The sequence below is a fragment of the Cyprinus carpio genome, chromosome B13 (assembly GCF_018340385.1).
Source record: "Cyprinus carpio isolate SPL01 chromosome B13, ASM1834038v1, whole genome shotgun sequence".
In the NCBI taxonomy this organism is placed as follows: domain Eukaryota; kingdom Metazoa; phylum Chordata; class Actinopteri; order Cypriniformes; family Cyprinidae; genus Cyprinus; species Cyprinus carpio.
The window spans coordinates 26934044-26949218 of record NC_056609.1 but is presented as its reverse complement, the minus strand read 5'-3'; the positions used below and the strand labels follow the sequence as shown (position 1 = coordinate 26949218).

General features: G+C 36.1%; 1 protein-coding gene across 3 annotated transcripts in view; it reads left to right on the top strand.

The window, feature by feature from the left end:
- The first annotated feature begins 3546 nt into the window (after positions 1–3546).
- The window catches only part of LOC109074657 (runt-related transcription factor 3-like), a 56265-nt gene continuing 44636 nt past the window's right edge, over positions 3547–15175 (top strand). The window contains exons 1-2 of one of the 3 annotated variants that reach the window (XM_042737495.1): positions 3547–4090; positions 4293–4406. In XM_042737495.1, coding sequence (XP_042593429.1) covers positions 4349–4406 — 58 coding nt within the window. In that variant the 5' untranslated portion in view covers positions 3547–4090; positions 4293–4348. The other 2 variants (XM_042737497.1, XM_042737496.1) reach the window with 2 other exon arrangements.

The window sequence follows — 15175 nt, the reverse complement described above, 5'->3', positions numbered from 1 at the left end:
TATGAGTTGCACATGGGGCAGCCTGCAATTTATACACCACAAAATAAGCCCCTGCACATCTGCGCTCGCAACCGCACGCTTTAGCCACCACCCCGCTCTGCCCCACCCGTGGGGTGGAGGGACATTGGCAGCATTCGGCCCACCGCAGGTCTCTCAGCAAAACACTGCAGTTATATTAAACTTAAATACAGGGGCTTGATAAACAAGAGAGAGAAAAAGAAAAAAAAAACATCTCTGTCCGATCGCTACAGTGCTGCATCCACCATTTTTGCTTGTGGTTAGTGAACGACGCTGCTAAGAAACCCTTTTCCCATAACACAGAGCAGATGGTGTTTGTGTCTGTGGAAAGAAGCTGGACAGCCCCATCCTCAATGTCCAATACACTCTTTGGGAAGACACGCACTTGTGGTGTACTTGCTAAATTTATACATGTGCATAAAAATCAGAATATGGCTGTTAGACTTGACATTAAAATTATTTATTGTCTTATATTGTTTCATCTTTGCACACAATTCCATTTTTTTTTTAAATGTTGCAAAGGCTACTGCTCTAGGTAATGCAGTCTTTATACAATTTTGCCAATAGTCAGTGACTTATTGTGTAACATTACAGCAACAGTAGCAAATAACAATAGATTGAATGCATCAGGATGCTCTCTAGGGTGAATTTGACCTGCAGCCTGCACTTCCTCAGACAAAAGAAATTCTTCCATACTGTTCTGGTATCGAATCCCCACATGGATCCAATCAATTCTCAATGAATAAAATTCAAGTTCCTCTTTACAGTGTTTTCCCTTTATCCTGTTTCACTCATGTGACAATGACGTTGAAGCGGTAGATCCCACACAGGTGCAAACACAAACACACACTGAAAGAGCTGGGTGATTCTCTCAGGGGAAACTTTGTGAGGTTGGAATAAGGTTGATAAAAGCCCTGAAGTCATTCTGTGGCCTCACCATAGGCCACACTCCCTGGAAGTGTGTTATTTGCCCCATGCACACACACATCCACTGTGTCATTTTCCCTGTGCTGCTGACTGACCAGCATACAAGTGCTCATTTTCATGGCACTGTGGCTGCAAAGTGGCATGTTACAACATAAACTCAATCACACATGCACACATCTATCTATCTATCTATCTATCTATCTATCTATCTATCTATCTATCTATCTATCTATCTATCTATCTATCTATCTATCTGTCTGTCTGTCTATCTATCTATCTATCTGTCTATCTATCTATCTATCAGTCTGTCATCTATCTTGTGTCTGTCTGTCTGTCTATCTATCTGTCTGTCTGTCTATCTATCTATCTATCTATCTATCTATCTATCTATCTATCTATCTATCTGTCTGTCTGTCTGTCTGTCTGTCTGTCTGTTTGTCGGGTGCCGCTGCGGAGAAAGTGCATAATCATATTTGTTCTAAACATGTGACAAGCTTTATATTAAGAGCATTAAAAAAACTAAGATATATTATAGTTTATAGTTTTGTATAGTTTAAAGTGGCTCACCCATCAGATGCTCTGACAGAAAGGTTGCGTGTGAGGCTGACATAGACTCTACTTGAATGTTTAATGTGTTTGAGATGTGCTGTTTTCCTTAATGCATTACTTACATTTTACAGGTATATTCTCCATTTGTACATGTTAGCAAGTCATGGAAATATTTCCAGTTTGCTGTCAGGAGTGCATGAGCCTCCTTTTTCACTAATCTCCGCTAAAATTCACAGACTTCAGTGAACGAGTGCCGCCGTGTGCATGTGCGCCAAACAGACAGAGTGCGATGAAATAGGAGCACAATAATTCTGACTAAAAAATATATTTTGCTGAAATATTTGTAGTTGGTCAATGTGACATATGTAGAATTTTAAACCTACAAGTAAGTGTATGTATCTATCTATCTATCTATCTCTGTCTGTCTGTCTGTCTGTCTGTCTATCATTTCATCCATCCATCCCAGAACACCTGCTTAACAATATTCAGCAAGCATGTAGTAAAGCCTTAGTAACCAGCAAAAACAGCCTGGCAACAACATACAGTAGAACAACAACATAGAAAAGCCTTAGCTACAAGCTAACAATGCCATGGCAGCCATCCAGAGTATAAGTATTTCTTACAGTTTTTCTCAGTCGCTTTGGTACATTTCTCGAATCATCCTTGACATTTGCAAAACAGTAAGTGCATTTCTCAAAGCAACTCGTACAAATAGCAAAACACCATGGATTACCTGCAAAAGCCAGTCTCTTGCTCAAAATCCTTAGTTCATCTCTCAAAAATAAATATCTGTGTCAATGTCAGTGCCATCAGAATGACAAGTCCTTGTGTCAATGTGTACGGATAAGACAGTCAAATTGCTTAGTCATGTTGTCAATATAACAGTGTACTCTGGAGGGATGGTCTGATGTAAACTATGGCAACATTTGGATGACAGTTACTGTATTGAACAGTATGCCATATGCTTATGTATGCCATATATCCATTTCAAAAGTACAAATTTACACATTACTATATGTGGGATATTGATTGAAAGTTCCTAGTTACACTTTTACTAGTGGTCTGACTAAAAAAATAAAAAATAATATTTTTTTAAAACCTTTACAATGTCATTGTGATATAGAAGAGGAAAAAGAAATATGGGCACAAAGATTAAAATAAAAAAATAAGTCCACTGTCAGAATTTGTAACTCTTGTGTTGTCCTCTGTCTATATAGTATATGCTTTCCAAATGAAGATTCGAGAGATGAACCTTTGAGTTATTTCCAAGAAATGGTTTATCATTGGTTGATCTATATTCTCTTCATTAGTCAAGATTCACTTGCACAATTCATGCCAAATTTACAAAACGTCTAATAATAATGTGTAAAAAAAAAAAATGTGCTTGGCAGTTTATGACAACTAGATGAACCATTTTGTATTTAATGACTTATACGATGAACTAAAGACTAGATGTTTTGAGGGGTAAGACTACTGCACAGAAAACTATATAATATATTTTGAGCAACATGACATGATAATGTCATCGCAGATAAATGTGCATAATGTACAAAAGCAATCGCAACTTGTTCAAAAGAATGAGAAACTGGTTTTATGATGTATATAAATGACTAGATGATGTGGAGGTTGTACAAGTAATTTTGAGAATTTCATTTCTTATTTGAGAAATGCACCAAAGTGATTGAGAAAAACTGTAATTGTCTTATATATCAGTTGGAATAGTGAATCAAAACTGCATCAAACATGAGATTTATTCTGGGGAAAAATTTCACACAGACATACACACACACACACACACACATGCATACCGACATGCACAGTTAGATGGTGTAGATAAAAAGATACACATGTTTGCTTTTAACAAGGCCACTGAAATCAGGCCATACATGAAAAAATCCTGCTAATATTTCGGAAATAAAAAGTAGGCTGCCCACAGCCATGTCAGCTTCATAAAGCACAGAGTATTGGGTACAAACGAGGGTAAAAAGCGAGCGGGAGGCCTAATGAAATGACTGTCATGGCTGTTTTTAATGAGGCTAACATTGAGATACTATCAAGTGGTGAGTGAGGGTGGAAGGGTGGTTTAACATGCTCAAAACCACCAAAACACACTTGCACACACACATCAATTACACTCTCTTTTCCCTAATAATACTCTTACATCCCACATTTTCTGCAGTGTCTTTCACTTGAGAGTTTGTGTCACATCTAAGCTTTGTGGCCCCTCTTCTAGAAGGTCCCATCGTCCTCCGAGAAACCATTCAAAAAACACCCATCAGCCAATCAGATGGGTGTGAAACACACTGGGAAAGAAAAGAGAACTTCACTGCATGCAAGTGAGAGAGAGAGTCATGTGACTTGAGGTCCACCAATCAGATCATGGGATTGCCATGCAGCAGCCCTACCGCGGGAGCTGTGACCTCGGATACCTCAGACATGCGACTGACAGGCCGTTCCCACGGAGATCACCAACGCGAGAGCGTCAGACACCTGAACTTTCAACTACCTGACTAAAACCACGTAGAAAGTAAAACCACCACTACTAGAGAGACAGACAGACAGACAGACAGACAGACAAAAGTGTCCATCGTCAAAGGTGAGTCCATCGCTCAGAGTGGCATGGTCTTTCTCTCTCTTTCTCTCTCACTCTTGCTCACTCTCACCACACGGCACATATGCTGTTCTGTTAGTCGGCTTGTGGCGAAAGATTCCTGTGGCACTCTCAAACCCCAAATTCTTGGTTGCAGACGGTCTATGTAGTTTCTCTATTTCTCTTTCTCCGACTGTCATTCTCTCAGGCTGAAGTCGGTGAGGCGGTGGAGAGGCCAGTTCTTTTCCCTCCCGAGCTGGACACATGGCTTCAAACAGCATCTTCGACACATTCTCCAGCTACTCGCCCAGTTTACTGCGAGGTAAGTCACCCATTGTGGCGTTCCCTTCCCTCCTCCGCTGCCGTTGTGGTGACCAGAAAGCTGTCAGGCGTAGATAAAACGTTCATAAGAGTGTATCTGCTGTAGTTTGCTGTGAGTCTGTGGCAGTTTAGCAGTTCTGAACGTGTGACAGTGCATGCTTGGGTTTGACATGTTGCAAATGAACTACAAACTCCCTTGAGAACTATTATCTAACACTTTTTAAAGTGCAACCTGTCTGTTTAAAGCATAGATCAGTTCGTGCTTGTTTTGCTTTGTAAACAGACTGCTTAAAATGTCTGCCGATGTAAAAGAGCACCATGTAATTCTATGTATATATGCTTGAGCCTTCACGGCCTTCCATAGATGCCGTTAAACCTAGATCAGGGTATTCAATGCACAAATCTGTGCATATGAGTTACCTGCACATTTGTCTCCCGTAAGATGTTTGTTTTATAATGTTTATAATGTCTGTTTGGAGCAGTTCTGATGGCTTTGGATCATAATGGCCTGCTCACCACAAGCATTAGCACCATAAACGCTCTCTCAGCGCAGGGCGCAAGGGAGGAACCAGCTAGACCAACCTTTACTGGAACTCACAAACCAGTCAACTTCTGGAGCCAGGGCACTCTCGGCCTTTCTGTGGTCGCTGTGTATATGTGTGGGTACGAGCCCAAGTCAACATTAGTGATTTACTGGCATCTGCATCTCCTGAGCTCCTCAGAAGAAGCCATTTGTCACTATGGTAACATCAACATGTGATGAGGTGCTTCCTGCTCTTGGATCGAGCTCGGTTTTGTTTTAAAAACAATGCGGAATCATTCTGCTCATGAAGTGCGAGATGAAGATTTAAATCAATGTGAGGTCAAAACTGATATTTACACTTTAATGCATGTATCTTGTCTAATTGTGCGTGATGCATCACTGCAATCAAAAACCTGACTTTATAACAACTTTCCTATGTGGCTGACGTCACAAATTCCTCCAATTATCTGTCATTCTCATATGCGATTTTTAGTTTTCACAATCAAATCAACTTCTAATGGATAAACTGAAGACCTGTCATAGATTTTTCAACATTTTTCTTAGAAATATGTAATATTAATATAAAAATTGGAAACCACATTTGATTGTGAATATGATTTCATTTTTCGTACTAACTGAATAAAATGTACACAAATTTGTACTATATATATATATATATATATATATATATATAAGGCTTATGCCTACTTATATAGTAGGCTAATATAGGCTTATGCCTACTTCTATACTATACTATATATATATACTATATACTATACTATATTACTATAAAAACAGTCATAAGGGTCAATTTTTTTTTAAATTTAGATTTATACATTATATAAAGGGCTGAATAAATAAGCTTTCAATTGATGCATGGTTTGTTATGATAGGACAGTATTTGGCACAATGATGTAACTATTTGATACAACTATTTGAAAATCTGGAATCTGAGGGTGCAAAAAAAATCTAAATATTGAGAAAATCGCCTTTAAAGTTGTCCAAATGAAGTTCTTAGCAATGCATATTACAATTCAAAAATTAGGTTTTGATATATTTACGGTAGGAAATTTACAAAATATCTTCATGGAACATGATCTTTACTTAATGTCCTAATGATTTTTGGCATAAATGAAAAATCAATCATTTTGACCCATACAATGTATTTTTGGCTATTTCTACAAATATACCCCAGTTACTTAAGACTGGTTTTGTGGTCCAGGGTCACACACACACACACACATACACACATATATATTCACATGTTTTGAGTGGCTTATTTATTTTATGAAATGGCTGCAATGGCAATATAGTATAAGATGCCAGTGTGCAATAAAAGGTGAAGTTTATTCATATTTATGTTTATGCATTTGGCAGGCGTTTTTATCCCAAGCAAGTTACATTGCATTCAAGATACTGTATGCATTTCATCAGTTAATGCGTTACCTGAGAATACTGTATATTAATCTTAATTATTCTTCTAGCAAGTAATATGTATTTGTATAGGCTGTTTACAACATAGCAACTTGGTGCATTAATGCAACTGCTTTCAAAAGCAACTCATCCAATTGAAAATATCTGTTTCAGAAAACAAGTTGTGTGAGATAAAAGTAAAGAAGGGCAAATCTCCCCTCGCCAAGATTACAAGTGATGCTTTCAGTCTTGTTAAGTGACGCCACCCTGCCCGGCAGAGACAAAATATATACAGCCTGCCTGTGTTGTTTTTCTACTTCTTTGCTGTTCATTTCACATAGATGACTTCAGATCCATTCATATCCCACTCATCCGCTCACATGAAAGTCTAGAAGTTTGAGTAATTGCTGCTGAATTGATCCTCACATGGTACGGTTGAGTCTGTGTTTACATGCATCAGCAGAACTCTGAGCTGTTTAACATTACCGTAGAGTCTGGGATGGATCTGTGTGAGTTAAATAAAGTAGCCTAGAATTGGACAGGGTGAACACTCATGTCATCCACTTTATGTAATAAGCGGTAGCTAAATGCTAGCGGGGGTTTAGGTTTGCTATGTTACTGTAAACACCCAGCATGCTGCTCCACTCTCATTCCACATGTTCAGCACTGGAGGGACCATCAGTCAGTGAAAGATCTTGATTGATTACTAATCAGAATAATTTGGGGAAAATATATCCCAATGTCTGTGGTGGTTACGTCCCTGTGGGATGAGCTGAGGGTTTTTGATTGTCTTAAAGTGCTCACATCCAAAAATAAGGAAGAAAAAGAAAACAGAAGTGTCAAAATGTGTGTTGGCTTTAGTAACAGTGTTGCCAAAATAAGAGAGTCTGTGGCAAGAGAGTTTTCAGGATATTTTTAACCAGTTTAAAGTCGACATGAAATACCTTCCGCAACTCATTTTACTTATGTAATTTAATTTATTTCCAAATAACACTGAAAAAATGTAGGGTGGGACTGGAGTGTTTTTAACCTGAGCTGACGCATGGAAGCAAGTGCTTTATATCAATCAATGAACTATGAATTCTGTTTCTACTGTTTAGAGTCAGAACTTCTCAGATACCAAAACGCGGCTCTAATTATCATTGGAAATCATTTGTGAATATGCAATATCCTTTTTTTTTCAATTTGTTCGGCCATGAAACCAAAAGTGAATCATTTAAAAGCAAAAAGTCATTAAGTTCTCCAATCTGAGATGTTCAGTTATCCTGTCTGTTGTGTACAAAAAAAACTTTTGGACCCATTCACACTTTCGTGGGTGAAATCATACTCCAATTTGGATCATTTGCTAAAAATGTTTTCATAAAGATTAACAGTACATCTAATAATGATAATGTCTAACAAATATAGCTATCTGAATAAATTTAAACTGTGTGTGATATATATGTATATTTATACAGAATATTTACTCTATTATACTTGTCAAGAAGAATAGATATATATTCTAAGTTCTAAATAAAAACATTCATTCAGAAATATATTAAATTCAGAAAAGTTCTCCAAAATTCCAAACACAAATTTAAAGGCAGCTTAATTGGATCAAGACAGTCATGACACGTATCCAGCACACAACAAAATAAATAATTAATAAATAAAAAAATTATAATTAATTAAATAAATAAAATAAAAATTTTAATAATTAGTATTTTTGTCTTGTGTTGTTATCCACTAATAATATTTAACGTTCCTTAAAACAGGATATATTTACTTGAGTAGCAAAAAGACAAATATTCAGATAATTAACCTTATTTTTCTTACTCCATTGGAAAGTTTGTTCTTGTATCAATCTAATACAATTTACTGAGGTTTATGTATAAAACGAGAACATTTGCCTATGGGGAAAGAATATTTAAGTACACTCACTAAGCACATTAAGAACATGTTATTAAATAAAATTATTCATTTTTAAGTATGTTTAGATATTTCACTGGAAAACACAAGAAATAATTATTTAAAAAAAATCTTTGCAGTGGATATGTGTGATGATGTATGATACAAAAAGAGTCTTGTAAAACGGTTCACATACAAGAGAAAGAGTGAGTGTGAGAAAAAAATTGAAGGAACAAGGCGAGAGGGTGGGTGTGTGTGTGCGCGCGTGCGTGTGTGTGTTGCGTGTTAATCTGATGCAGACTCTGTTTGCTTCTGCTGCTCACCAGCAACCACAATGAGGTCACACCTGTTGCACTGAAACAGCAGTCTAAAACACACACACACACACACACACACACACACACACACACACACACACACACACACACACACACACACACACACACACACACACACACACACACACTCTCTCTCTCTCTCTCTCTCTCTCTCTCAATATATAAATATATATAAACGTATCTATACAAGCCATTTACTTGCATAAATGGAAACATACACGAACAGGCAACCACATTCACACATAAGAAAATGGGTCTGCTTGCATTAAACAGACCTAAATCTTAAACATGCAATGTAAATATGATTCACAGATCAAATAAATATTGTTATTTTGCTTGATTATTTCCATTTGCATATTTGTCCTAGCAACTTGTCATTTACAGGAACACCAGTAATGCATCTCAATGCAGTTTATTTCTATCTACCTTCTATCAAAGCAACAAGCACAACTGGACTCATGCAGTATTTGAGAAAAGACATGACAAATGAAATATCTTTGGTTCAGTCCTATTCAATCTCTTACAAGCATGCTCTGGGGCATCAATAATTAAAATGGTTGGATATGTTTAACCAGTTGTTTACACTGTTGTTGTTGATTTTGTTGTCACATTTAGCAACTTGTCTGCAGGATGAGCTTGTTGTCTCAGTTTAAAAAAAAAAAAAAAAATTTGATCAATTGATTTTTAACCTTGTTGCATTTCATGTACCAAGTGTTGTGGTCTATGTGGTGTCTAAAGGGACTTCATGACTGATTTTTGTCTCATGAGTGTTCATATGATGAATGTTCATATGATTACAGTATGTCAATAGTTAACTCTACACAACAAGCTTAAGCAAGCTAATTACAAGCAAACACTCTTCAAAAACTCTTAAAAAATACAACAACAAAGACAACCCTGAAACCTTTATCTAAATCAATAAAAAAAACAATTAAAATATATACAAATTTATACACCATTTGATTCATTTTGAACTTGTTACTCATATACAGTATATACACATAACATTTAAAATCATGCCAATTTAACATTTTGGTCAATGCTTTTAGTTAAAATAATTAAAGGGATAGTGCACCCAAAGATAAAAATTCTGTCATAATTTACTCACTCTCATGCCATTCCCAACCTGCATGACTTTCTTTTTTATCTGTGGAAAAGAAAGTACAAAGAACGTCATGTTTGGACCTCAAAGGTCACAAAATATATCAAAAGTCATTTAGGTTTGGAACAACATGCAGATGAGAAAAAATGATTACAAAATTTCCATTTTTAGTTGCGTTAACCTAAAGAAACTGAATTCAGCTCAGAAAAACCCATGCAAGTGGTTTCCATGACGCCTCATTTTGTACTGCGTGCAAACATGCGTACACAAGCATACAACTGCATGCATACACATATGTAGACATTCATACAGGAACCACGGTGAAATCCTGCCTGAGTCTTCCGGTTGAATTCTACCAACATGACCTCACATAATACCAAGAACAAATCTAAACTCCATCGGCTTGAGCTACAGAAAACATCTATCATATTCTGCTCTGAAGCATTCATGGCAGAACTTAAGGACACTGAGTGCTTCGCCCGCAGATTTACCAGTGTAGCATGCAGGTCGTGCAAAGTTTATTAATTTCATAAACACATGGTTCGTGCGCCTATAAATTGATACTTCACTGCGCTGGAGCACATTCAAAGGCTTTCGGCTCCTGCCCATTACCCTCGGCCCCCGAAAATATCAGCATCCAAGGCAAGAACTGAAATCTGTAACCAGATATTGAGGGTCTGGATATTGGACAGGGAAGAGCGTAATGAAAACTGCATGAGGGTCTCAGCGGAGGGTCTGGCTTCTGTGTCTAATTTAGCTCAGAACAATTCCTATTTATAAAGTGCAGGCTCTGTTGTGGGACTGGAGTTGATTAGGGAAATGTCCCGAGTATAAGGGGAGTGTTTTGCAGGGATTTCTTGTCACTGGTCCTGAAGCTAGGAATCAGAGATCTAATGGCTGTGATGAGTGAGAGATTTTCTTGTGTAGTCGCTCTTTCTTTCTTTCTTGAGGGACCGTTGTTTAGGTTGCAAACAGTGTTTTTAATCCTGTAAAACCTGACATGTGAAATAAGAGTCCAACATTCTATTTGTTTTTGTTTAATGGATTATTATATTTTGTTTTATTATATTTATAACAATATCAAATGTGTACTTGTTTACTGAAGATTTTAGAGCAAAAAGACACGTGAACCATGACTTGAAGGCAGAATTTTTTAGAATTACACTAAAAGCCAAAGTTTTGATCATGTTAATAATTTAGTCTATAAAATATTATATATCAAAAAAGATATATTTAACAAAATTTAATTCAAATCCTAGAGAAGCCTAAATATATACAAAATGTTTATTTTTGGGTGAACTATCCTTTAACGTGTGCTTTTCGGTTAATGCCATTAAACCTAACATATTGATATTCAGGTACCAAGCTATAGTCCTGTGTCAATTTCCTTTTTAGTTTTTATCATATTTAGTCAACCTATCCTGTCATGTTTTAGTTGCTAAAAGTCTGGAAATTTTAGTGTAGTTTTAGCCAATGATTAGTTTTAGCCAATTATTTTGCTTAAAATGATAACGATTACTCATCATGACTGATGTCATTTAAAAAATTTCATCAGAATTATTGCAATTTCACCTATGAGCAGAAATAAGAAGAATATCAACTGATACACATGGATTATTTTACCTCATTTAGTTTCGTCTCTTCTTTGTCTCGCCTCTTAGTCAAGGAAAAATGGACTGCATATTAAAGTTGTTTTATTAATTAACCTCTGACATATTTCGGAATATAACGTTTAGTTAGAAGATTTTTCATTCAAAATTCTAATATGTTTCGATGCTTAAAATGCTGCCTACACTAGGTTTTGGAACAGAGCCAGTGTGCTTTTTTTGTAAACTAGAATACTAGGCCTTGAAAAGGTCAATGCGTGTACATCAAAAGTGTTTTTCATGTACGTGTGCTCCATTCAGCGGCAGCCATGTACTGGGTTCACCCAGAGTTAGTGTGTGTTTTCAGTGCTTGGGCGTGTGATTGTGTGTGACAGCAGCGAGTGAAGCCGATTCCTGGGTGTATGTGAAACACATTACCACAACATACAGTGAGTCTGAGGAACAAGAGGTGTTCGGTGGTCCTTCCATTATGATCTGTCATGATATGAGGAGGTAGAAGGATGTCAATGTCATTTATAATGTCTAGACGAGCTATTTTTGAGAGACCCTCGTTGCAGTGGAACAGACGTCATGAAGGCAGGATGAACACTTCCAGAATATCCACAGCACTGGAAAGCTCAGTGGAAATGCTCATAAAATAGTTTCTGTTTGATTCTCTGAGCATGTTAAAATAAATGCTTCTAACATCTCTATAGCTCACATGTTCCAGTGAGTAATGGATCATTAGGAGAGATTGCAGTCCCACAGTACAGTTTGTTTCATGCTTATGAAACTTTTCTCTCCACCACTGGTGACCTTTTTTATTTCAGTACTACTCATCGTCTCTCCTTATGATTAATTACAAATGTTTGTGATTTTCATTCATTTGTAAGTTCCAGGCAGAAGTGTATGAAAACGAAATAAATGTAAATGTAATATACTGTAAGTCATTCAGAATTTTACTTGCAGAAACACATAGATTATCATTCAAAAGTTTTGTTTCAGTAAGATATAAGAATAAATATGTGTATAATGATCACCAAGGCTGCATTTATTTGATCAAAAATACATTAAAACAGTAATTTTGTGAAATATTATGTGCAATTTAAAAGAACTGTTTTCTATTTGAATACATTTTATCTGCTTAAGAAACATTTCCACTGAATTTGAATGTGTTTTTTTTTTCAGGATTCTTTGATGAGTAGGAATCCTTTATTTAAACCAGAAATCTTTTGTAGCATTATAAACTCCTTTACTGTCACTTTTGATCAATTTAATGAATTCTTACTCATCCTAAACTTTTAAACAGTAATATATGACATGCACTTGTGCTGAATTAAAAGTGTTCCATCCCAGAATAGCAGATGACCACTGGCCTGTAGCAGATCTACATGTAAAAATACACAGTGATAAGAACTGTGTGGCAAGTGAACTTGTTTAGGAGTGGTGTGATGTACTGTACTGCTATTTATGTTACAGTATGTTTTAAAGTCAAGAGATTGTGAAGTGAGAGGAACTGAAAGGTTTACACCCTGCTTTCAGTGAGGCCATCAACAATTGACAGTCATTATAACAACTGTAACGGAGATGGACGAAGTACACAACTTCATTATTTAAGTGAAAGTACAAATACTGCTGGTCAAATATTACTCCACTACAAGTGAACGTTGTAAAACAGAATTTTACTTAAGTAAAAGTGCAGAAGTACTTGCTTTTAAAAGTACTTAAGTAAGTAAATTTCCTTTTTTACGTCAACGCACTGTTTTTATTATTGTTGTATGTAATACTTGCAATACTTTATCCATCTGAAGAAACTTTTGATACATTACACCTATTAAATGCACTGAATAGCTTCTAGTATCTTTGGAATAAAGAGCTTTTAGAATGTTAAAAACCAATCCACCCCCACAAAAGCTCACACATCTATGTGTAGCCATTTATCCACATTTGAACCAAGTGGACAGTGAAATTGCTGTAAATACAGACTGATAAGAAAAAAATAAATAAAATAAATCAAACCTGCTTTAAATCCCAACAACACAACTGTAGCTGTATAACTTTACAACAGCAATATTGATTGCATTGCAAAAAAGTAAAACAGCAAGATTTATTTGACATCAAAACAAGCATTTCAAAAATGTACTCTCGTGGTACTTTTATGTCATACATAAACGGTCTGTGCAGTGCTACTTCAAGTCAAAGAACTATTGTTTTGTTAGGAGACACACAACAATTCCTCTGTGGCTTTTATAGGTAATATTTCCGTTTGCAAAATCAGACAATACTGTGTCTAATATAAGTAACAGTATTAACTTCTTATTATTGAATTGTTGTAAATAAATATCATATTTGCAACTGGTCAGTGTTCACAAAAAGGCTGGGAAATCACTTCATAGTGATTACTGACAGACTATGTGAGAGAAAAAAAAAAAGTCACGTTTTAGAGAAGAAAGAAAATCACCCACTGACTTTCAATGCTGCTACATAGTAATGACTTTCTACTTCAAGGACCTTGATAGAAATGTAGTGGAGTGAGAAGTACAACATTTGTCACTCAAATGTAGTGAAGTTAAAGTCATACGTTTACAGAAATAATAATACTCAAGTAAAGTACAGATACTCAAACAGTGCTTAAGTACAGTACTTAAGTAAATATACTTAGTTACTGTCTGCCTGCATCTACACATTCAGTCCAAGGTCTGGAGACATCATCTGCTCTTTCTGTATTTTTTTCCATGATTGAGAATACTAGTAGTTATTAACACTATGAAATAATGAAATTGGAAGTATGGGTATAATGTAGAGATCAAAATATGACATAAATGAAAACTCTTCTTTATCTCTAGATTCCAGTGGTGCTTTCTCTGGATCTTTTTCTAAACAGCTTCCAAAGATGCATCCTGGGATTATTTTTAAAATGGTGTTGAAGGAGTAGAAGTAGAAAAAATTTTGTCTATAAATTGGATTTCATGCATTTAAGACTTATTGACCAGTGGTGTGTTTTTGTGCAAGACTGTTTAATAGAAGATGGGATGAATAATTTGTAATTATTATGGAAATGAAATGTTATTTATTATAATCTTTTGCAATTCCACTTGGTGCCACTAGTGGTGCAAGCCACATTCTGCCTTTAAATATATGCAAGAAAGATGAGACAATATCATAATTCAAGATATAAGACCAATTGGAAGATTCAAAACTTTCAAAATAGATTCAGATTGTAAGAAACAAAACCAATTAGGAGACTTTTAAACTAATAAGACTGCAAAATCAGAGTCTGAATGGAGCCAGAATTAATTGCAAAGGATTACTACATAGGGTTAGAGGTTTAGAACAAACCTTAACCAGAATATCCGAGGAATATTAATACAGTTCTGCTTTAATGTGTTTACAGATTGGACAATTATAATAATTCTGACTGTAATAAGAACATGCAATATAAAATTTGAAGCAGACGGAGTCGTTGAGAGCCACAGACCACTGGTATTTTATCAGACGGACAGAGAAGGATCTGGCTTTTAAAACATCATTCTGAACTTATGTAGATTAATTTGGGTCTTACTATAGTATTTAGTCATCTCTAGCTCTTGTTGTTGTAACTTTGAAAACTAACAGAAGCATTTTCACCACACAGCTCGACACCTGCTCTTGAACACTGATAAGCTTGTTTTCCATTAGTATCACTTTCAGACCTCACCCAGCACCTGAATGAAAGCGCAGAGAAGTTAACAAACATTCGGCTTTTGAAGCAAACACATACAGATCCTCCCAAACACACCCTATAACTGTTATTGCTATGGCCCCACCAAGATGCAAAACCACTAAGAACATTAGTGCCTCATTTTTAGCTCCAGTTCACACTGTGTTTTCACAGAGTAACATTTCCACATTAGGACTTTAACCCTCAGAGACCCGCTGTCG